This window comes from Petaurus breviceps, unplaced genomic scaffold (assembly GCF_028583685.1).
Source record: "Petaurus breviceps papuanus isolate PSGF00001 unplaced genomic scaffold, PetGlider_PUasm1.0 90977, whole genome shotgun sequence".
Classification (NCBI taxonomy): domain Eukaryota; kingdom Metazoa; phylum Chordata; class Mammalia; order Diprotodontia; family Petauridae; genus Petaurus; species Petaurus breviceps.
In genome coordinates this window covers 345,027-369,761 of record NW_027187391.1, presented here as the reverse complement: position 1 = coordinate 369,761, position 24,735 = coordinate 345,027, and the positions used below count along the sequence as shown (strand labels likewise).

The following is a 24,735-nucleotide window of genomic DNA, read 5'->3' as shown; positions in this document are numbered from 1 at the left end:
ACTGAAACATTCTGGTCAGTGCCAAATTAGGTATTGTTTGCCAGAAATGATGGCAGCACCAGCCAACTATGAATTCAGCATATATTATCAGTCAAGGAAGACTAATATGGATGTAACACCCCTGCTTAGAAGGCTTCATGACACCAAAGCAGTGATCATACATAAAAGAATGAAAGTTATATGTTACACCCAAGGAGAGAGATAATAAACCAATGACAGTATAGGTGAAAGTTTGCAACATACACCAGAGAAGGTGCCAGCAGCATATGGGAACCTTGGTTCATTGAATCAACCTTCGTTGCCTCAGTTATCTGTGAATGACTGGTGACGAGAGCAGATGGCCAGTAAAGTACTGCATGGAATATAAGCCAAGAAAGCAAGGCGGTGATGTCAAAGGACTCAAGTGCCAATCCCTTGAAGGTACTTTACTGTCAAAACCATGGCAGAAGTTGGAACGATGCAAGGGAGTCCTACTGGACTGTCACTGTTTTCACACATTGTACCAAGGAGGAGCTGGCACTACATAGGGCATATTGCTCAATGTCCATGAGAGCTCTACATGTTCACTTTACACATATGGTGAAAAATTACCCTGGAGCTAATAAGAAACAGACTTCACAGGCCCATGATGGCCACAAATATCACCAAGAAGTGTGAGACTTGTACTTAATATATATGAAAAAAAATATCAACTCATACTGCATATTTGGAGACTATAAGTAACAGAAAACTTTTGAACTTGTCTTCTTTGCCTTTAATCTCTGGAAGGAAATAGCAAGAACATGTCACATATTGGTGTCAAGTGACCACTTCATGAGGTTTCAAAGGCATATGCAACCAGAAATTAGAAAGCTTCCATGATGGCTAAAAGAGAGAATTATTTCTTAGCATATAAAGGCTTCCTTTTTTTTTCCCCAATGAGTTGGAGTCTACCCTTCTTACCCTGGTTATAAGTGCACCAACCACTGCTAATGAGCATGATAATTTTTACTTATTCCATTTTTGTGTGTGTGATCCTTTCTATCACTTGTTTAGTCATGCACTTTTCACTTATCCATACATCTGAAAGTTAATTTCCTCCTATTTTTTTTTCATTTTTACTCATGAGATACTTGATCTTTTGTTCCTCTGTAGTAATTTTGTCACTCTTTTGTTTCCAGTTTTATAAATGATTTCAAGAGTTTGATTCAAACATCACTGACAAGGAAATTAATTTAGATAATATCATCATTTTTATTATATTGGTTTGACCTACCCATGAGCAATGAATATTTCTCCATTATTTAGGTCTATCTTTATTTCTAAGTGTTTTATATTTGGATTCATATAGTCTCAGAGTTGGTTTTGGTAGATATACTCCCAAATATTATATAGTTTCTGCACTTATTTTGAATAGGATTTCTCTTTCTACTCACTTTTATTGGTTATATATAGGATGATAATTTATGTGGATTTATTTTATATTCTGTAAGATTGCTGAAGTAATTATTTCAATTAATTTTTATTTTTCTCTCTTTAGGGTTCTCTAAGTATAGCATCATATCATCTGCACAGAAAAGTAATATTCTTGTCTCCTCTTTATCTATGCTTATTTTCTCAATTTCTTTTTTTTATCTATTGCTGTCGTTAGTATTTCTGGCACTGTTAAATAGTAGTGATGATAATAGGCATCCTTATTTTACCCATAATCTTCCTGAAAAAGCCTCAAACTTTTATCTATTACATAAAATGTTTGCTCTTGGAGTTACAAAAATATTTTCTGTTTTAAGGACAAGTTTATTTATTCCTATGATTCCTAGAGTTTTTAATAGAAATGGGTGTTGGATTTGATCAAAGGTCTTTTTAGCATCTATTGATACAGACATATGGTTATTTTATTAATAGTTTATTATATTTAAGATCTTCCTCATAGTGAACTCTATATTCTTGGCATAAACCTAATACACTCATAGCGTCTATATTTTTTTAATATGTTGTAGCCTACTTGCTAGTAATTTATTTAAATTTTTTCATGTCCATATTCATTAGGGATAGTGTTTTTAGATCTATAGTTTTCTTTCTTTGTCTTGTCTCTCCCTGGTTAAAGTATCAAGACCCCATCTGTATTGTAGAAAGAGATTGGAGGGGTGCCTTCTTTTCTTGTTATTACAGTTTATGTAGCATGAAAAATAATTGTTCTTATAACTTTTTTATAAAATATGACTGTAAATCCACTTGGTCCTGAAGTTTTCTTTTTCTTTGGGAGTTCATTCATGGCTTGTTCTTTCTTTTTCTGATATTGGGCTATGTAGTTTTTTGCAAGTCTGAGTATTTTATATTTTTGTAAATATTAATCTATTTCTTTTAAGCTATCAGTTTTATTAGCATATAATTGATGTCCAATTCTTAAATGGATATTCACAGTCTATATGATACAGACTTAGGAAAAAAACTACAAGAGCTGAGAAGCAGCAGCAGTAGAGGAGTGGTTTCTAATCTTATCTAAAATTTGTGACCTACCTAGTGACCAAAACTGGGTGATATGGGGACAACTAAAAGAAGAAAAAAAAAAGGAAACACCAAAGGAAAGGCTGAACTATAAAGGTTTGCTTATGGAAGTAGGTTCACCAAAAAGGTTCCAGCTTATAAATAATTATTACATTTTTCTGTGTTCTCTCCTTTCTTCTTGCTGATAAAATCATGCACAAACAAATACAAAATCCCTGTTATGCTCAAATTTTCCGTAATATATATCATTTATGTTTTCAAAACAAGCATTATAGCAGAATTTCCTGTAGTCCCTGTCAGGTGGCACAGTGGATAGAGTGCCAGGACTGAGTTCATTTTCCTGAGTTCAAATGTGGTATCAGACACTAGCTATGTGACTCTGGCAAGTCATGTAACCCTTTGCCTCAGTTTTCTCACCTGTAAAATGAGCTAGAGAAGGAAATAGCAAGCTACTCCAGGATCTTCACCAAGAAATTGCAAATGGATCATAAAGAGTCAGACATGACTGAAAGGACTGAACTATAACCACCTGTCCTCAAGGAGCTTACACTCTAAGGAGGGGGGGGGGTGGTTGAGAAAGTTATAGGACCATGGTAGAATAGACTAATATCCTATCCAGGAACAATGGCAGAGTTTATTTTGCTCATGATTTGTGGATGTGCATATATAGAACTGGAGAGGAAGTGGGGGAAGACAGAGGAAAAAGGATGGGTGTGGCAGAGAGATGTTTGGAGAAGAGGCTATGAAAGAAGTATCTGGAGTGATGAGAAGAGTGGTTAGGGTTACTGTTCCTTGTCTGGCAGTGCTCAATCTAGACAGCTGGGCCCAGGGTAGGAGTTCTTTTAGAGCATGGTCTCCAATGTGAGCAATGAGATAACTGGTGAGGAAACTATGCCTAGAAATAACAGTACTTTTTCTGTTCTTCATATATGGAAATGTTCATATTAATTGGCATTTGTCCATTTTAGAATAACAGATTTTTTTTAAGGAAATGCTTTCTGGGCTCCTTCTGGAAGTACTATTGATGTGCCTACTTGAATTACTGCTAGTGAATAGAGGTTCTCTCACAGAAACCAGATGTGGTTTCTACTAACATTGAGATTCTGTGATTTTTTTGGTCTACCTAGTGTCAATTTTTTAACCTCATGATTCCCATTAGTGTTCACCATTGGTTCCCACACTCACTCAAAGTAAGATACATAAGTAAATAGATTATGAGTTGTTCAAGGGCAGGGACTATCTTTAAACCTTTCTTCCTATCTCCAGGGCTGAGCATGATACCAGGTACTTAGAAGGGGCAGAGAACAATCATTTATATACCATCGATTATGTGCCAGGCACTGTGCTAAGTCCTTGATAAATATTATCCCTTTTGATCCTCATAACAACTCTATGAGGCAGGAGCTTTTAATATTCCCATTTTACAGTTGAGGAAACTGAGGTAAATAGAGGTTAAGAGTGCTTACTGAGGATCACACAGCTGGTGTCCGAGATCTTCTCAGATATTCCTAACTCTCAGTCCATTGCTCTATATGCTGCACTGCCTAGAAGCCCACTAGGCACTTAATAAATTCTTACTGACTGACTGATGCACCCCATTCAAAAAGCAAAGTAACACCATCAAAGCTTCCTGGGGTTACTCAATTTCTATTGTCTTTCTTCCACAAAAGGTAATAATTTCTAAGACATCTCATCATCTCCTGGAAAAAAAAGTGTACGCAGGGTGTGGAGGTGTCACTGCTGCTACTGACTTCTGAATCTGTGTTAGTACATCATGAGGAACATAAACCACTGCTTCTAACCACTGACATTTCACCTTACAGTGTGGGCAAAGGGCCAGATGGCCATGAGGCACCGATTGTTGTACAACTCTAGAACAATGTCATCTATGAAAGGGAGCTTTAGACAAATTAACAATGAATTCCTTGCTGTTATTACATGAGTCAAGATATTCTATAATTTATTTTCATCAAAATGTACTACTCCTAAGTCTCTTATGGGACACTTTCCTAATTACAAGCTTGCAACACCCTTAATGATGTCACCACATATGCAGTGCTGTAATTTTTTTTGCTCACTGCTTATTACTTGCGTCATGGTTTCTACAAGCCTGGAAGAGCTTGTCAAATCCTGACGTCCTAAGTTTCTTGCCATTATAAATCCCATTGAAATGTTTTAATATTTGAGAACATGCCTGACTTGCTTCTTCAGATGTTTAATTTGCACAATGAATTGAACGGGATCCCTGATTGGTGTGTGTGTCTTGAACTGGACATTGAGGAAGTAAGTACCCAGCAGAGAAACTGCCCGAGGAATCTTTCAAAAGCCAGTGATGGGAGTTACCAGAACACAAAAGATTCCTTTTGTGGGAAAAATGCATCATTCTAGGAGGAAATTCTCACGTTGTCTTGGCCATGACATATATAACACATCCGATAAATGATTTCATTAAAACAATGACCAGAAATTATTCCTATTAGATTGGAATAGATTCTCATTCTGAGAAGACCATACTCAGAGTGGAAGATCAGAGAACTGCTTTAGATAGAATTTACCTGAATTTGAGGAAAACAATTCATATTCTATTCTAGTGCAGTGGATGCCTGAAGTCAGAAAGACCTGAGTTTTAGTCTGGCTTCAGGCACTTAAGATTTGTGTGACCCTGGACAAGTCATTTAATCTATTTGCCTCAATTTCCTCATCTATAAAATGGGGATAATAGTAACAACTACCTCTCATGGTTGTTGTAAGGATCAAATGAGACAGATTATTGTAAAGGGCTTAGCACAGTACTTGGAACATAGTAAGCACTATATAGGATTTTTGTTGTTTTTAAGTTGTATCTGACTCTTTGTGACCCCATTTGGGGTTTTCTTGGCAAAGATAATGGAGTGATTCACCATTTCCTTCTCCAGCTCTTTTTACAGATGAGGAAACTGAGGCAAAGTTAAATGACTTGCTCAGGAACACACAGCTAGTAAGTGCCTGAGGCCAAATTTGAACTCAGTTCTTCCTGACTCTAGGCCCAGTGCCCTATCCACTGGGATACCTAGCTGCCCATATAAATGTTAGCTATTATTATTATTATTATTACTATTATTATTATTATTGTGGAGGAGGTAGCTTGATATAGACTAGAATTCAATGCTTCTTAAACTGTGGGTTGAACCTTGTAACCCACAGTTCAAGAAGTGCTGAAGGGGTCTCCAGTGGAAAAAGTTTAAGAAGCCCTAGATTAGATAACAGTGCTGGATGAAAGGCTGAATACGAAGAGTAGTCATTAATGGGCTGGGGCTGACTTGGAAGGAGGTCTTCAGTGGAGGACCTCAGGAATCCATTGTTAACTTTGTACTGTTTAGTGTGTTTATGAATGACTTGGATAAAGCCATAGATAGCACAATTACTAAATTTTCAGATGACATTAACCTAGAAGGAGATCTAACACACTGGATGACAGAGTAAGGATCTAAAAAGTTTCTGACAGCCTAAAACACTGACACATATAAAATATGATAATGTAAGTATAAATGTAAAGTCTTACACTTCATTTCCAAAATTTAGGTTCATATGTACAAAATGAAGAAGAGATGGTGACACTGTAGTTCATTTGAAAAATACCTATGAGTTTTGGTGGATTGCAAGATTGATTTGAATTAACAAGAGTGATATGGCCGCCAAAACTATTTCCAGCTTCCATTGGAAAAGTTTATGAGAGAAGGAATAAAAGAGAGAAGGACATAAGCTGGAAAGTGGAAGGAAAATATAATGGTGTTGGACTTGTGAAAAAGACCAGAGACTGAGTATGAGGAACTTAGGAAATATTGAGGAAAATTTGGAGGCAAACAATCTGCATGTCCGTATTCTACTTCCAACTTCTGTGAAAGAAGATTGAAAGAGAAGGAGCAGAATCAAGGATGATCAAGGGAAATTAAGGAGAAATGGGAGTAAGTTTCTGAAAAAAGGTACTCAAGGAGAAAATAGTTGACATGGCAAGGTAAGGAAGAAAAGCTAAGTTAAACAAATTAGTAATTTGCTAAATAAATCAGATTGATGGAGTAAATAAATTAGTCTATTAAGAAGGTGTACTTACGTGAAGAAATCTGGGAACCAGTTTGAAGAAACATGCCTGAGAGCATTTAGGTGAAGATCAATAGAGGGCTGAAGAGAAGTGATTTTGTCACCTAGGCTAAAAGAAGAAATAGAGGAGTAATTTGGTAAACAAATTATAAGCCCAGAAGTATGATATATATCAGAGCAAAGTCACTTTGGTGTGTTATGTACCTAAGATCTCCTGCTGTCTAGCAAAACAAAACTGCCAGGTTAACCCTCACACTATAAAGGAAACACACTCCAAACATCCAGACACCAAATCCATGAACCTATGCCACACTGGGTCTTTCATGTTCTACAAAGGTGATATTTTTGAAGACTATCTCACAAATAGAAGCAATAACCCTCCCTTCTCCCAGGTTGACATGGTCAAATCTAGTACAGTCCTCAGAGATGATGCCTTACTAACCTCACAGCTCAGTAACACTCCCTTCCTTTCTGGGCTAACAACGTAGATTAATACATTGACTTTTTTTGCTCACAAATTAAGTCTCTTTTGATTTGGGTTAGTGTGAATCAGTGTAGCATGGCCTGATCTAACCTGAGTTGATAATCAAGCTCTTAAAAACAATTTAAACAAATGTACCTAAGATTTCCAGATGAGATTGTAGCCTTGTGGCCCTAAAACCTAAAGTATCAGTCTCCCTTTTTCTTAAGATCAATGAAGCCTTTCATTACAATTAAGGCAAATTATGAACATGCTGCTTAATTTACATTGTTAATCATTATATGTAGTTAATTATGAAATCATAACATTTTATGTTCTTCATGGAAAGCAGTATGGCATAGTGAATAATATGCTGAATTTAGAGTTAGGCAGACCTTGGTTCAAATTCTGCCTTCTTCATCACCCATTGTGTGACAGCCTCTCACAGTCTCAGTTTACTCATCTGGAAGATGGGGATAATAATATCTATAATACCTATCTCATAAGGTTGAGGTACAAAAAAGATAATGCATGTAAAATATGGTGCAAATTTTAATGTGTTGGAACATTCATCTCCTTAAGTTCAAATCTAGCCTTAGTGTGACTAATAGTGTGACTCTTGGCAAGTCACTTAACCCTGTTTGCTTCAGTTTTCTCATCTATAAAATGAGCTGGATTAAGAAATGGCAAATTACTCCAGTATCTCTGTCCAGAAATCTCCAAATGGGGTCAGGAAGAGTCAGGCAGAACTAAAAAATAAATGACTGAACAATAAAAATTAAGATATAAGAAAAGAGTCTTTAGGTTGAGATGCTGACTCTAAGGTCTGTCTCTAGTTAGAGGAAACTCATGTATTCTTTTTTTTTTTTTAAGCAATTGGGGGTTAAGTAACAGTGTGGTGCTTAGTGTCTGAGCCCGGGATTTGATCTCCAGGTCATCCCAACACTGGAGCTGGTGCTCTCACTCGCTGAGCCACCTGGCCACCCCTAAGCAATTGGGGTTAAGTAACTTGCTCAAGGTTACACGGCCAGGTGTTTCAGGGTGGGTGCTAAGTGTCTGGGCCCGGGATTCGATCTCCAGGTTGTCCTTACACTGGAGCCGGTGCTCTTACTCATTGTGCTACCTGGCCGCCCCTGAAACTTGTGTATTCAAAGTGAGCATTATCTTGAGTCAGACTAGGGTTTTCTCATACTGTTCTATGCCATCATCTGCTTATATGCATACTAGTCATTCATTTTCCACTGCCTCTAAGCAGACATGTTTTTAGTCCCATAATGCTTTACTTTTTCTGTTTTTCTAGAGCCCATGTACAAATGATATGTATTTTACTCAATCGACTTTTAGAAAACACTCAAAAATAAATCAACACGCATCAATAAAGGGCATACTATGTAACAGGCACTATGATAGGAGTTAGCAATACAAATACAGAGAATGACACAATCTTTACTCTCAAGGAGATTACATTCAAGAACTACAGGGGCCTGCTAGGCACTGGGAGGTACAATAACTAGCACTGACATAGTGCTTTAGGTTAACAGCTGTGTTTTGTTCCAGCGATCTTAACCTTCATACATCTTGATTCCAAGACCTTACACAATCCTACTTGCCCTCATTTGAATATTCTCTAGTTGTCAATGTTACATAAGACTTAGTGCCAGAACAGAAAACAATTTTTCAAATGTAATATGGCTAGGGCAGAGTACAGTGGGACTGTTGCCTCCTTAAACCTGGATGCCATGTCTTACTCAATGGCAGCTATTGACTCCTACTGAGTTTATAGTTCCCTAAAACTCCCAGATCTTTATAGGATGAACAGCTATCTAGCCATGTATCCCCCATATTACAGTTATAAAGCTGATGTTTTTAGCTTAAGTGTAAGAGTTTAGGTTGATTCCCATTCAATTTCATTTTATTCAATTCAGTTCAATGTTCTAGCCTGACAAGGATTCTGCCTGTCATCCAACTGATAGATACGTCATCAGTTCCCAGTCCTTTGCCATCACAAAAAGAGGTGCTGAAATTTTATTCATTTGAGTTTCTTTTCTCTTCCTTTGAACTCTTTGGGGGTATAACCATTGCAGTGGTATAACTAGATTAAAGGGGATGCAGAGTTTAGTAAACTTTTTTAGCATAGTTTCAAATTGTTTTTCAGAACAGATGAACCAATTAATAGATCAACCAGCAGTGCATTAACGTACCTATTTTCCCATAGTATCTCCATTACTTGTCATTTTTCTTTTTTTTCTCCAACTCTACCAGTCTGATGGGCATGAGGTGAAACCTGAGTTGTTTTAATTTGCATTTTTCAAATGAATAGCTATCTGGAGCATATTTTCATATAGTTATTTATAGCTTGGATTTCTTTATCTAAAAACCGTTCATGTCCTTTGACCATTTGTTGACTGTGGTGTAAAGATACTGATGATCACTGTTAGAAATTAAGATATTTATTAATTTATTAATACTTTTATTTATATATAATTATATGTTATATAAATTACATATATATTTATAATTTATTAATTCAATATATAGAAGCAAATGAGCATAGTAGCCTGTTGTTTGATAAACCTTAAGATTCAAGCCATTATGGTCCTAAGATGTTTAATATTGCTTTTTTTTCTGCACTTGTTTCTGAGGTTCCCCACTCCCTCACACACCCACCCACTAATAAATGGGCAATTTTTGTTGAGGTCCCAAGCACAGTTGAGAATATGTATACTCTGTTCTCTTCCTATTCAACTATCTTCAAAGTTCTATTATATCTAAACTTCCTAGAATTATATTCAGGTCTTTTTAAGCTTCTTTCTTATCTTTAGATTTATCTAGGTCTAAAATGAGGTCCTCCACTACTATGGTGTACTGTCTATTTCTCCCCATTTTCTTTAAGAATTTAGTATCAATATTAGCTGACTGTCTATGGCACATGTAGTTTCTCTGTTTATCTTCTTAAGTCTGTTTTGGCTGCTATCTTCTCTAAGATGATTGCTACCCTTGTCTTTTTTATTTTGGCTGAAGCATAATAGATAACTCCAGTACTTTAATTCTGTATGAATCTTTATGCTTTAACTGTGTTTCTTTTAAACAGCATATTTTTAAATTTTACTTTCTAAGTCTTTGAACTATTCTCTTGTTTCATGGGTGAGTTCATCCCATTCCTATTCATTGTTATCATCATTAATCACAGTTATGATTATTAATCATAATTATGGCTATTCTCCCATATGGTTGTTTTTCTTATTGTTCAGTCATTTCAGTCCAACTCTGTGACCCACATTTGGGGTTTTCTTGACAAAGATACTGATGGTTTGTCATTTTCCTCTTCAGTTCATTTAACAGATGAGGACACTGATTCAAATGGAGTTAAGTGATTTACTTGAGGTCATATAGCTATCAAGTAACTGAGACCTAATTTAAAGTCAGAGAGATGGGTCTTCCTGACTTCAGGTCTACATGTATGTATATACATACATCTATGCATATTTATATGTTTGTTATTATAGTTATAGATATATAATCTTAGTGAAGATGAATTGAGGACATCCTAAGTGAGAGTGTTTACTTGGGAATAAGCAGGTTTCTTAACAATAGATCACACTTTACTGTTTCCTAACTATCTGAAAGATATAGAGAATATAAGATCCCTTTACTCTTCTTGTTTATAGATTATGAAAAAGTCCTTGTTTTGGTAAAATGAAACACAGCTTTTTAGTTTCACATATGAATAGGAGACAAAGAATCTCTTATCCATATATGAAGAACTAAGATTTCATGGAAGATTTAATAACAGAAATAATTCTGTTCAAAAACCTTCTGATAACAAGCATCAAGTGACACATAAAACAGGGAGATGCATGCCCCAAAAAGGTATTTGCTGCTCTGATGGATATCTAGCCCACAGGGAGTTTGGGATAAAGAGAGATTCCCAATGGATGGTAAGGTCTTAGAGATGCTTCTGACTTTGTGCTAACATCAAGACCTAGATTAATGCAGGTCCTACTCAAAGAGATATATAATCACTCAAAGGAGAGTGGATTATCTCTCTGTACAAATTAATAAGTAGATGAAGAATATCTGTTGCTTAGATATCAAAATGCAATTGGATAAACACTCCATAGAGCTTGTCCAACAATATTTCTATGTGGGACACAAAGTAGGGATGGAAAATGAACTGGGTCCAGGACAGGAGGAAGAGAGAAAGGCTTAACTGCTTTTGGGAAACAGCAAAGCTTTTATTCACCCCCAAGCTCCCCACAAAAGCAAAGGCCCATCTCATGCCACACTAATATGTTATTGGTATTGCTATGGAGTAGCAAGATAAGAAACATTACTACCTCCAAAGAACCAAAATGAGTTATCACACAGAAGGCGACTGAGAGGTACATGGCTATATGAGCAAGCAGCAGCATATAGAAAATGAGAAACTCTGGAGAACAGGTGTAAAGGATATCAAAGAAGCATAGGGCAGGAATGGAAGAGAGGCTGGTCATGGTCATGTGACAGGAGCAAGACTCTCCATTGATTCCCTTGCTTTGCTGTGAACCTTTGGTCAAACACGGATAAGAGCTATGTGGAATAGGGAGGCATAGCTTAGTTGCAATCTTCATTGTTTCAGGGAACTCCCAAATCAGGGAGACCGCAGGTCTATTTGAATATTTAAGAATGCTATAGTCTATTACCAACTACTATGTCTATCTTTTTTTTCCTTTGGATAATAATATCTTAATTATTTAGCTATTGTCTTCCTTGAGAATTTATAGCTATATAACATCAGCAGAACAATACTGGTGATTTTAAGAAATGGGTTTTTTTTTTTTGCAGGGAGAAGCTTATGGTCAATGAAAACATAATGCAATTTCTGAAATGTAACAGGGTCCTCTCTTTCCTCCTATTCAAAACAGGGCCCAGTTCATTGTTTGTCTACAGTGTTGTCATGTGAGATATAAGTAGCAGATCCTGACTCAATGACTAAAATGTCAACATACTACTATAGGAACTAAATCATATAAAAATCGACATTTTTTCTACAAATGAATTTAGAAGACACATAGAGGTTGCAGCTAAATGGGAAGATGGCTCAAAAGTTCTCCCTGCAGAGCCAAATAAAGAAACTCATGGAACTACGTAGGCAGCAAGAAACATCATAGTGGGACATTTGGTCATATCAGTTTAACAGTTTTTATGATGAGCATAAGGAAAAAGACCACCAAGAAGATAAATTAAGATTAAACACCAGCATCATCAGTAGTAAAGGATAAGGATTTGGTAATACAATCCAAGTTAAATCAATGCATATTCTAATGCTCAGAGAGGGAGGAAGAATGGACATGGGGGATGAAGTGTTCTAAATTAGAGTTTAGGATCAAGAAAAGAAGAGGTCAAAGATTTGTAGGCTATGCAGAAATCTCACACCTACACATCATGAATGATTTCTTCAAGAAGAAAATTAGGAAACACTGGACATAGAAAGCACTAAATAAACAGCTTACAAAATGAAATGGATTATATGTTAACTCTATCTGTACCTCACACAGCTAGAGGACACAGTGGATGGAGTACTGAGCCTAGAGTCAGGAAGACCTGCATTCAAATCCAGGCTCAGACACACATTAGCTGTGTTACCTTGGACGTGTAACTTGATTTCAGGTTGATTCGGTTTGCTTAAATGCAAATGGGGACAATAGCACCTAGTTCCCAATATTATTGTGAGGATCAAATGAGACAGTAACAGTAAAGCACTTAGGACAGTGTCCAGTAGATATTAAGTTCTATATAAATGTTAGCTATTATTATTAGCTATTGCCTCAGTATATCCAAAATTGTGCTAATGATCAATTCTCCCCAAATCATCTGTCTTCTTGAACTTCTCTATTTCTATTAGGAGTATGTAACAACAATGCTACTTTCAACTGCTGTAGGGGCGTAAGACCAATAACACCAGCACACAGGAGGGCTGCTAGCACAGGTTCTTTGCTTTTCTAAAGGAAAGCAACTCAAAAGGGGTCAACAATCTTACTTTAATCAAACATATATATCATTTACTTAGTTCAGGGGAAAAAATCAGCACCCTGAACTTCAGAGAAAATACAAACAGAAATTACAAGCAGAAATAATAGCATAAAGACGGAAAGGGCTTCTAACCGTCTGACCAAATAATACATACATCACAGATCAACAGACAGATCCAACTGTCTGACCATTACATACATAGTTACCAGAGAGAGGAGCACCAACATCTGGGTTTTTAAAGCTAGAGAACTCCTTAATGGCTCCCCAGAATCTCATCTAGCTACATCCCTGGAACACTGATCCCATGAGTAAGCCCCAAAGCATAATGCTAACCTCAGAGTGTATTTACTTCTTCAGGGTCAGAGGGCATCACAACCCATGTGACCCACTGCCTAATTACAAAGTACCAAAAGGTGTGGGCCTTCCTGAAAAACAAGTCTCCCCTAATCAAGCTTCTCTTGTTGGGCTCCATATGAGGCCTATTAATGGGTAGGGAAGATCTTCAACTCCCATTAACATTACAGGATACTGCCATCTTTCAAGTCTCATAGGTTCAAAATCTTGGTGTCATTCTTAACTTCTCCCTTTCACACTAACCAAATATACCCAGTGAAGATCTCTAAGAGCCTCCCCTTCTCGCCACTTACACTGCTACCAACCTACTTCAGACTCTTATCATCTCTTGTTCAGACTTGTACAACAGTCCTGCCTTAAGCATTTCGAGTTTCTATATCTCATTCACAGCTACCAAAATGATCTTCCCAAAGTGCCAATCTGAAAATGTCAGTCCCCACTCAATAAACTCCAAAGACTTCCTCTCTATTGCTTTTAGGATCAAATACAAATTCTTATGTTTGGCTTTATTAGTTAATATTTCTAGAGCATTTGTTATGTGCCAGGCATTGTGTTGTTTTGTAATTATCTCATTTGATCCTTACAACAACCCTGTTGGCACCCTATTGGTACATTCTACAGTCCAGCCACATTGGACCTTCTTGCTGATACTCATACATAATACTTCAGATCACGTACTCTAATCTTTGTACAAGTTATCTCTTATACCTGGAAGATAATCTCTCCTCTCTCCTGCCTCTTAAAATCCTTTTATTCCTTCAGAAACCTCTTAAAGAGTCATTTTCTCCACGAAGTCTTTGCTGATCTGTCTGGTTGCTAATGACCTCACCTACCCACACCCCAATTTATTTCATATATATTTTTATTCATTTTATTCACGGAACATAAATTCCTTGAAAGCAGATATTGTTTCATTTTTGTCTCAAGTCTTATATAGAACAGTGGTCTTAACTGAGTCTATGGGTACTTTCTCTACTAGTATAGGCCTAGCAAAATTGTGCTAGTAAATTGTTAAAAATTTTCATTAAAAATGTGAGCATTTTGGGGTGACTAGGTGGCAGTGAGTAGAGTACCAGCCCTGGAGTCAGGATGACCTGAGTTAAAATCCAGCCTCAGACACCTAACACAAAAACTAGCTGTGTGACCTTGGGCAAGTCACTTAACCCCAATTGTCCTCCAAAAAGCAAAAAAAAAAATTATAATAAAATAAAAGCATTTTGCACCACAGAAATAGCGAAATTCCAGAAATCAAGCAGGGTTTGTTGTTTAGTTGATTGTCTAGACCAGGGGTGGGGGACCTGCAGCTTCAAGGTCATATGTGACCCTTTAGGTCCTCAAGTGGGGCCCTATGACTGACTCCAAACTTCACAGAATAAATCCCAAAGACAAAAGGATTTATTCTAAGTCAAAAGGCCACACCCAAGGACCTCAAAGGCCACATGTGGCCTTGAGGGCACAGGTTCCCTCCCCTGGCATAGACTTTAAAAAATGATGGTAGGTGCTAATAAAGTAAATTAAACTTAAAAATATATTGTGCATACATTTTGGGGTTGTTGATTACCAGCACACTACTCGACTAAGTTATCCACACCTTTTCATGCTTTATGATTGTTCTTGTCTCCTTCCTTAAGTCTTCCACAGGAAATCTAACCAGTGTGTTGGAGGCCTTTCTCTAAGTCTTTTAACATTTTAATAGTGAGTGTGCTCTTAGTGGTAGCAGTAGAAACAGGATCTTGTGATTTAGACCTCAGTTCAGCGAGTTTGTGCCTGTTCAATCATCTGTAAAATGAGAAAGCTGTATATAATCCCTACCTCATAGAACTGGGACAAGGAGAACACTTTGTAAGCTGTAAAATCCCTGTAGAATGAATACTATTTTTATTGTCAATCAGAAGCAACATAGCATGATGAATAGAAGTCCAAATGGAAGAACTGGGATGGGAGGTCTGTGTTCTAGTCCTGTATTATATGCTAGTTATATGGTCGGGGGCAAATTGTTTAACCTCTCAAAGCCCTGGGCAACTTTCTAAAATTAAAGGTTCCAAACCTGTATTGACAGAGGAAGTTTCTATATTGGAATCTCCCCGTACCAATAAAATTTTAAGTCCAGATGAAATTATTATAGAGGATTTAGTTTCCTATCTATCTCTGAACATCAAACCTGTTAAAAAAAAATACATTTCTGTAACATTGAAGGAACTTTTCCCTGCCAAAACCTTTCAATGGAATATACAAAATCTTTTTTAAAAAATGTTTTGTGACACCCTCAAGAAAAAGTCTAATGGAGCCCAAGCTGGTGATCAAGGTGATCAAGCCAAGGGTTTATTCCAGTGATCTACCAATCTACCAGTCTGAGAAAGTATCATCCAGAAATTGTTGTACCTGCAATGCTCAATGACAGGGTATTCCACTTTATTGAAATTAAAATTTTATTATTCAAAATCCACAAAAATAAATATGCAAAAGAAATGTAAATAACCAAACTTCCAAATGATGTTCTTCTTTTTTGGAGGGGGGAAGGCAGGATAATTGGGGTTAAGTGACTTGCCCAAGGTCACACAGCTAGTAAGTGCTGAGTGTCTGAGGTCGGATTCAAACTCAGGTCCTCCTGACTCCAGGGCCAGTGCTCTATTCACTGCACCACCTAGCTGCCCCCAAAGGGTGTTTTTCTAAGTGTAGCACTTTTGCTTCTGAAGTTATTAAAGCTTTAAACTGCACTAAAGTTTTTGTAACATCTTAATACATCATATACATATATATGTGCATGTGTATATATACATACATACATACATATATATGTATATAGTTCAGGAAAATAACTTATTTAGCTACAGATTTATTGTTTACTCTCTGAGTATTTGGGTTGATTCCAATTCTTCCATCAGATGTGAGGATATCATTCTAAGATGGGACCTTGATAAAACAACTCCCTTTTGTTTATAGACCACTAAATAAATAATGGCATTACATTTATTCCATTGAGAGAGGGGCCAATCTGTAGAAAAGGAACAGTAATCAGGTAAGAAAGTTGGGTCAGTTCCAATTAGAAAAGGCTGTAGGGACAGATTTTTAAATGGCTCAATAAGCTAAATCCTGAATTTTGAGTGGAATCATGATCTATGGATAATATTGGAAAGAAAAAAAAACCCATGATTCCTAGTGTAGGGTATAGGAAAAAGCTCATGAGTGAAGCTTCAGATTCAGTTTTACCAATAATGACCAGTGATGTTGACCAGTCTGACAAAGGGTAACTAATTAGCAAGATTTAGCAAACTAAAACTGGGGAAATTATTATTTTTTTAATACTCTAAAGTTCCCTGTATTCTTTGACGTATTTATGGATTATTTCTTTCCTTGTGTGTATAAAGTTTCCAGTTTCTATGAATTTCAGAGTATATAGTAGGGGAATAGATAGGGAAGGAAGGTGCTAGAGTAGGGTCTCTGGAAACAGGGGTGGTTTTAGGGCATCCAGGAATCAGCATATAGGGCAGAACCTTTGGCTTAGGCTGCCTAGGTTTTAAGTTATTATTGTGTTAGTAAAATAGCTTTGGGGTATATTCATGTGGAAACTACGCTTTTTGGCAGCTTCCAGGACTCATGTCCTAACACTGGAAAATGTTTGCTTGATACAGACATGGCAGCAATGATTGGTGAGTTAACAAAGAATATTGGAAAGATGAGGAACTAAATCTTATCTAAACTTTCTATTTTCTCTAATACCTAGAACAGCTAATAAGGGCATAATAATTACTGATAATGATAATAATGATGATAATGTAAAAACCAAGCCTACATTGTTCTCCCTGAAATTAAATGGATATGGATTGTTTGAAGAATGACTCTTTTAAGAGAATATATGGTACTAATTGTCTGATTCCTTGAAACCTCCAAAGAACTCTTTAACCTGAGAGATTTTCACCTACAGCTTAGGAGCTAAGGCTGTATACATTTATAACAAAGTCAGTGTAACAAAGAAGAAGGCAAGACTGAATATAAAGAAATCCTAGGGGCTAAGTTGGAGTATCTACAAGAATACTACAGGACAATTCTAAGGGCCTCTCTGACTTGCAGAACTAGCTCTAATGCTATAAAACTCAAGGGACAATGAGATAATTAGGAGCCACAGGGAGGGCCTCTAGTTGTCCAGCTGTTCCAAACTCAAATGGATTTGAGTTTCATTTCATTCCATTGTGATTTCATTCCATGTTCTCCCAAAAATTCACCATAGGAGATCGATCCAACATGGATGAGGCCTTATTCTTTTCTGTGACATCCTTAGAGCAACAGTGGTAAACTCAAGCTGTTTGTCATCTCTTACTCTTGCCACATGACCAGCCTATTGCTTCAATATATGGAACAAAGCTATTTTATATACATACAATTTTATCTCTCAAATCAGATTGGGTAGGGTGTTTCTTCCTCACAACTGTGCAGTAGAAAGGGAAACATTAAAAATCACTAACACACACACACATATATATTTCTCCCATAAAGGTATATTTTCCTCTTATAAAACAAAAGCAAAAGTTTTATGGGAAATACTGACCATCTAGTTCAATATGTATTATAATTGTGGTATCACTATTGCTCTAAGGATGTCAGGGATAAGAGGAAGGTCTGTCTCTGCCATGCTAGACTGATCCTCTGTGCTGAATTTTTGGGAAAACATGGATAAGAGGTGAACAGCATAAGCAGATATGGATGGGTTGTCATAAGCATCATTGGAGGGAATTTACTCCCTAATCAATGAAATCATAAATCCATTTGAGTTTGGAACAGCTGGCCAACTAGAGGCCCTCTCCTTGGCTCCTAATTATCTACCTGTCCTTTGAGTTTTGTAGAATTAGTGCTAGTCCTGCAAAATAGTTCAAAAAAAGAATCACAAACTTACAATGATGTTTTAAGACTAACATTTAATATCTATTTCCTTGCTTAAAAAAAAAAAAGCATTAGAACACCTGAGCCATTGTAAGAATGAAAACACTGGATGTGGAGCCTACCTTAAAAAATACTAATTCCAGTTGTAAATGCTTATTGACCTTTTTCCAGTAGGATTCCTCTGTAATACATGAACAAAAATATTAGATAAGTTCTGAAAATCAGGGCAATAAATTGCCATATTTATGGACTTATTTAGGTGTTGTCAAACCACAAAACATTCTGTCCTAAAATTATCATTAGTCATTTTTTATGCAGATGCTCTAAATTTACAGATTGATGTTTTATTTGAATAGTTGGAAACTTAAATGCTAGCAAATAAAACAAAAATCAGGTACCTATCAAAATCATTAACAAAATATGAAAATGGTTATTCTGTTTAAATTAAGTTGGTTAAACACAGGATGAAGAAGCTATTTATGAGATTTGAGTAATGCCATACTAGTCTTCTGAGTGACAAGTAAGAAACAAAGGTCAGAAGGAAGCCATAAAGATAAAGGTACTAGGAAGTTTAGTTTATGTGTAAGAGTAGAGTCCACTTTATATTTTGTTTTAACAATGCTGAGAATTCAAAATGTCAGTGATATGTGGGTTCTTTATTTTAAAAGCAAACTCCAGATTCTACCAAGGAATATGGCTACATACATCACTTTAATTGATAATTCTTTGCTGGTAGTTATCTGTGGATAATCTCTGGATATCTGAAATCAACTTCTGTTAATATAAAGCTATTCAGTGTTATTTTTCTTCATATCTAGTTTGAGTTGGGAAAACCTTCATTATTTGCTACTTCCCCTACCTCTCATTTCCTTCTCTAGATCCACACCCTCTGACTCAGAGACTATTTGCAGAAGACACCTGTTTTTAAATGGATCCACAGGAAATACCTATGTTGTCTTTTCATGATCTGACCCTGCATTTGTTTGGCTTAAATATGATCCCTTGATGAAAAAAAAATAAGATACCAAAAAACCCCAACTGCTGCCCACAGACTGATGCAATTTCAGCCTGACAGCATTTACTGGAAACCAGAGTATAATCAACTACTGCTTTCCTTCCATGAAGCACTAGAATTTTAGCAAAATAAACAATGTTATCTCAAAAGTGTCCCTATTTTTTGAAATTCAGTTTGGTGTTAGGTTTTACATTTAAACTTTAAACTTAGAATCATTTAAAATTGAAACTTAGAATTATTCCTCTTTTAAGGTGAACAAAATCCAGTCTAAGTATCCTTGACTCTCTGTTCCTTGATTAAGTTAGCATTTCTAAATAAATCAGGTCTAAAAGTGCCAAGGGGTAGGTTTGTTCAATGGTTATCAGAAATTAGCACTTACTGAGCACCTAAATTTTGTCAATTTCCACAACCAGGGCAAAAACCCTATAACCTGCCCAGAAGTTCTCTTTCCCTCTAAAAACCACACTGGATTAGTGAATAATGAACTGTTTTGCCTCCCACATCCTACACTTTCACACTTCAGCAAATACTCTTTTGTAGCTCTTGGTCCCCACCCTTTTCATATTGCTGGAGCAACATTCCTTAACCACAGAGTTATTAACCTTTTTTGTGCCACTGACCTCTTTGGCAATCTAGTGAAGTCTTTGGAGCCCTTCTTAGATGATAGACAGGACTGATGGATTATAGATAGGATAGATAGATGACATGGCAGATGATAGGATAGATGGACAGACCGATGGAATATAAAGGATAGCCAAGATAAATGACAAACAGAACATATAGATAAATGACTGGACAGATAGATTATAGATAGATGATAAACAGGTTAGATAGATGATGGACACGATATATAGATGCATAGACAGATGACAGCAATGATAGAATAGACAGGATACAGATAAAACAGACACACTAGACAAGACATAACGCATTTATCAATATATTTAAAAGAAGTTTAATCATCTCCGGGGGATGAAGTCCAGCTTTACGAGATCTGGCCCTAAGCCCTGCCTCCTCCCGTCCCACTTTCCCATGCCCAGTGCCGGGGCACAGGGGCCAGCTCCCGGGGATGCGTACGCACGCACGCTCCCGGGCGGGCTCCTTCCCACGCAGTGCGGCCAGGCAGACCAAGGAGAATCAGGAGGCGTTTTCCCACGCTCTGCACACGTGATCGCCACCCCACCTCCTCAAATGCCTCGGCTCGGGAGAGACCCAGAGACCGGGGAAAATGATAATGACGGCGATGACGAAGGAGGTGACGCCGCCTCCTCCAGGGCTCGCTCCGGCCCCACGCGCGGCGCATGAGGCATTCGCACACGCGCACAAATCCGTATACATACACACGCGCGCGCGACAGGGTCCCTCCCCGTGGGGCGAGCAGAACGCCCCCACCCCCTGGCCCCTCGCGCGCACCCGCAGAGCACTCGCCACAGCTGCAGCCGCAGCCCCGGCCGCCCCCGCACGACCGCTCTCCCCTCTCCACCTACCTGCGCCCCTCCCCCTAGACCGGGCACCTCCGGGCCGGCCCCAGCAACGCCCTCCCGCTCTCCCACCCTTCCCCCCGGGACGGCGTGCAGAGCTCGCGGCAGAGCCGAGGCCCGTTGCGAACATGGCGCTTATCCCCTGCCAGGTGCTGAGAGTGGCCATTCTGCTGTCCTACTGCTCCATTCTGTGCAACTACAAGGCCATAGAGATGCCCGCGCACAAGACCTACGGAGGCAGCTGGAAATTCCTGACGTTCATAGACTTGGTAAGGCCGCCCGTCCCTATGTGTGCGTGACACTGCGTGTGTGCGTGTGCGTGTGTGCGCGCGGGGAGATCACACCCCGCACACACCTCCGAGCCCATGCTTTCCCAGCTACCATAACATCTTGTGACCCTCCCTCCACCACCTGGTGGGGAAAGTGGAGTGGGAGGGATCCTGGGAGGGGGAGACGCGGGTTTCGGCTCCGAAGAGGCGGAGCAGGAGGCTTCCCCTCCCCTCGCCTGCACTCTCCTCCCCGCCTTTCCCTTCCATTCCTAGCGCAAGATTTCACGACCTTGACTGTGAAATTGACTTCCTACTGTCTGACCCCACCGCCCCCTAAATTGACCTCCACAGTACCAACTGTGCGATGACGTGGCTGCCTTCTTCCAAAGTGAGAATCAGTACGGAAGAGCAGAAAACGCTCTGAAACATCCCTTTATAGCCTATCTCTCCCCCTCCCAGCCCCTCATCCTCATTCTGCGGGTGTTTATAAACTCTGCAAGTTTTGGAGAGAAACTTTTAAAAAATATTCTTTCCGAATAGTTTAACTTCGTATCCTGGACACTTTCGTTATCCTTTAGGTTGGAGCTATAGTCTACAAAAAGCAGAATCTCCTCTTTTGTAGTATGTCTTGGTCCTCTTTGAGAAGGAAGGACAAACAACAACCTGCAGTGTGAACACTATCACTACCCCATAAACTGGATCACATTATATGTGTGTAATGGTCTACAAAAAGTACCTATTTTTCGTAGTACCTATTGCAGGCTGGTCCATTCATTCAGAACTGATCCATCTTAAGTGGCGGGGGGGCCCCAAGGAAAGTGGGCCTATCCTTCAGAAAACCATCTCTGTGTAAATTTGGTGAGAAGTTATGCAGGTGTTCGTTATCTCTGTGTGTGTGTTTTATAAGGTATGATCCAAAAAATTTACCCCAAATCATAACTTCTTCATAGAGCTCAAATGAAAAAATGCCCAGCTAGTGGAATGGAAAATTGGAAAAAAGAAATGAAATTTTTCAAGGTCGTGTAAAAAGTTGGCTATCTAGAGAAGGGGTTTTCCTCTTTGCTGCCATGAGGACTTTGTACTCTTTTGAAAATGTGAAGTGATATAATATGTAGTTACAAGTAAAAGTAAACAAAAGTCTATTGTCAGTTCTCAAGTAGACTTCAGGGTCCTTTTGGTCTTTAATAATGTTGCCTTAGTATTACACTTTTCCAGAGGGTTTGTACTTTAAATGTTTTCAAGTATATTATCTCCCACCCTATAATATCTCCAAGCTTCCTGGGCATTATACTGCATTGTGTCATTTTTGTCTGGGAACCATATTGAGCTGAATAGCTACTAAAGAAAATTGGGAGAATCCATCCAAACTATAAGGTGGCATCTTTCTGGCCTACTGTCCAGACCACATTTGCTTAGGGCTCCTGATAAAGTGAGGTTGGAACTTGATTGAACATTTAAAGGCTTCAAAAGGGATAAATTGTGTGACAAAAGTCGTTTAATCTACTCCCATCTTTAGAGTGAGAGTGATTGGATTGGGAGATCTTTGAGATTTCTTTCATCTCTAAGATTCTGGCATGGATCTGGTAGTGAGGAGTAGAGAAAGGAAAAGAATTAGAATAAAGACCTAGGACAAGGTTGGGAGGAGAATTCAGGACCAGTTAGGAAAAATTCTTAGAACTCAAGAAAGAGCTTTGCATTTAGACTAAGATAACTTGGATTCAAATTCTGTCTCTGACTTACTCTTGGGCAAGTTGCTTAACCTCTCTTCCCCTGGGTTTCCTCATTTGTAGAATGAGCTGGTTGGACTAGAGGACTCTAGAAACCCTCCAGGCTCTGTCTAATTCTATAAGCTGGTGTAACAACTTTCTTTTAATGTTTACCCTTCCTCCATTACAGTTTCCCTTCTCAACACTTTGCTGGATGTTTTTTTCTCAGAAAATTTTCCCTGCAGATGTAGGCAGATCCTGTTGTACTTTTGAGAAAATTTTAAGAGTTTGGGCATTATTCAAATATGGCAGTTTTCTGCTATGTTAGCACTCACAAAATATAAAGAAATAAAGTAGTGCAGCTGTGGTAGTCTTTTTGTGGCTTGATACCCCTGTGGTTCCTTAAGGGTTATATTGTGATAGACATTTTGTAGTATAGCATCAGATGTTGGATAGTTGATTTGAACTGGATACTTTTAGGTAACACTTTCTAATTAACATGATGATAACTATCACCAATGCTTTGAGGTTTAGAAATTCCTTTTCATTTGATTGTCACAGCTTTTGTACCCATTTTACAATTGGAAAAACTGAGGTTCAAAGAGGATTAGTGGCTTGCCAATGATGACACCACTAGTAAGTGGCATTCCAACCCAGATCAGATAGAGTATGTTGTAGACTTAGTGCTTAAAAAAAAAAGACAGCCATTTACATTTGTATAGTGGTTTAAGGTTGACAAAATACTTTCCTTATAATGACCCTTTGAGTCAATGTAAATATTATTACCTCCTCCATTTTACCGGTGAGAAAACAGGCCTTGAAAATTAAGTGACTTTTCCAAGATTACACAGTAAATAGCAGAAGCTCGTTTTAGATACAGGTCTTTTGGCTCCAGGTTCAATGCTCTTGTCGTTATATATTATACTGCCTTTCAAGAGTGATATAGTTGTTCAGTCATTTTCAGTTAATTCCAACTATTTGTGATCCCTGTTGGGGTTTTCTTGGCAAAGATACCATTTGCCATTTCCTTCTCCAGCTCATTTTACTGGTGAGAAAACTGAGGCAAACAGGGTTAAGTGACTTGCCCAGGGTCAAACAACTAGCAAGTGTGGGAGACCAAACTTGAACTCACAACAATGAGTCTTCCTCACTTTCTGACTCCAGTATCTGAATGGTATATAACAATTATATATTCTGCAATATTAGCTATATGATATACTTTTTATATCAATTTTTATATAATATACTATCAGTCCTTGAATTTAGTCAACTAGGTCATGTTGAAATGAAATTGTTCACTTATTTTGGTATGTGGCCTTAAGAAAGTTATACAGTCTTCAGCTTCTGTAAACATGTATTTTTTTTAATTGTAGGAATAATCTTTAATTCCTAGAATTCCCTGGAGAAGGTTACTTGGAAACTTTCAGAAAAAATACATATGCAAAGTGTTGTTTTTTTTTTATTATTAGAGATTTTGATTAGGTTCTTCATTTTCAAAAGAAGGATTAGATCTTAGCAGCTCTGAAATTGTTATTCAGTATATTTTAGGAATTCTACTTGGTTTTACTTAAAACAACAACAAAAACCTGTCATGTTCCTTAGTATAATCAAATGCTCTGACTACATTAAATTCCTTCCACTTCACTCTTCATTTGTGTGTGTGTGTGTGTTTAAGTTGACCTTTTCCCATTGGAGTTATATAACATTATTCATCTTGACATCTCATATCAGTTTTGGACTTGATTTTTGTTTCCCACATCTTCAGTGGTAAGGTCACTTTTTGGGTAATTCTGATGTAAGAGAACCATGAGCTTTATCCTGATTTCAGTAATACTTGGCATTAATTTGCAGCTAGGTGGAACAATGAGTGTTGGACCTGGAGTCAAGAATATTCATCTTCCTGAGTTTAAATCTGGCCTGAGACTTTGGACAAGTCACTTAATCCTATTTGCATCCTATTTTCATCTGTAAAATGAGCTGGAGAGGAAATGACAAA

The 24,735-nt window shown here is 37.8% G+C and overlaps 1 protein-coding gene and 1 long non-coding RNA gene across 6 annotated transcripts in view; one reads left to right on the top strand and one right to left on the bottom strand.

Moving 5' to 3' along the window:
• LOC138153287 (uncharacterized) overlaps window positions 1-20,823 on the bottom strand; it is a 66,900-nt gene extending 46,077 nt beyond the window's left edge. The window contains exons 1-2 of the long non-coding RNA XR_011166328.1: window positions 20,771-20,823; window positions 6,578-6,673 (exon numbers count right to left, since the gene is read on the bottom strand). This is a non-coding gene — a long non-coding RNA (uncharacterized lncRNA). The remainder of the gene's footprint in view (window positions 1-6,577; window positions 6,674-20,770) is intronic.
• The window catches only part of AIG1 (androgen induced 1), a 326,437-nt gene continuing 322,398 nt past the window's right edge, over window positions 20,697-24,735 (top strand). The window contains exon 1 of one of the 5 annotated variants that reach the window (XM_069077427.1): window positions 20,697-21,033. In XM_069077427.1, coding sequence (XP_068933528.1) covers window positions 20,893-21,033 — 141 coding nt within the window. In that variant the 5' untranslated portion in view covers window positions 20,697-20,892. The remainder of the gene's footprint in view (window positions 21,034-24,735) is intronic. The other 4 variants (XM_069077429.1, XM_069077426.1, XM_069077428.1 and 1 more) reach the window with 4 other exon arrangements.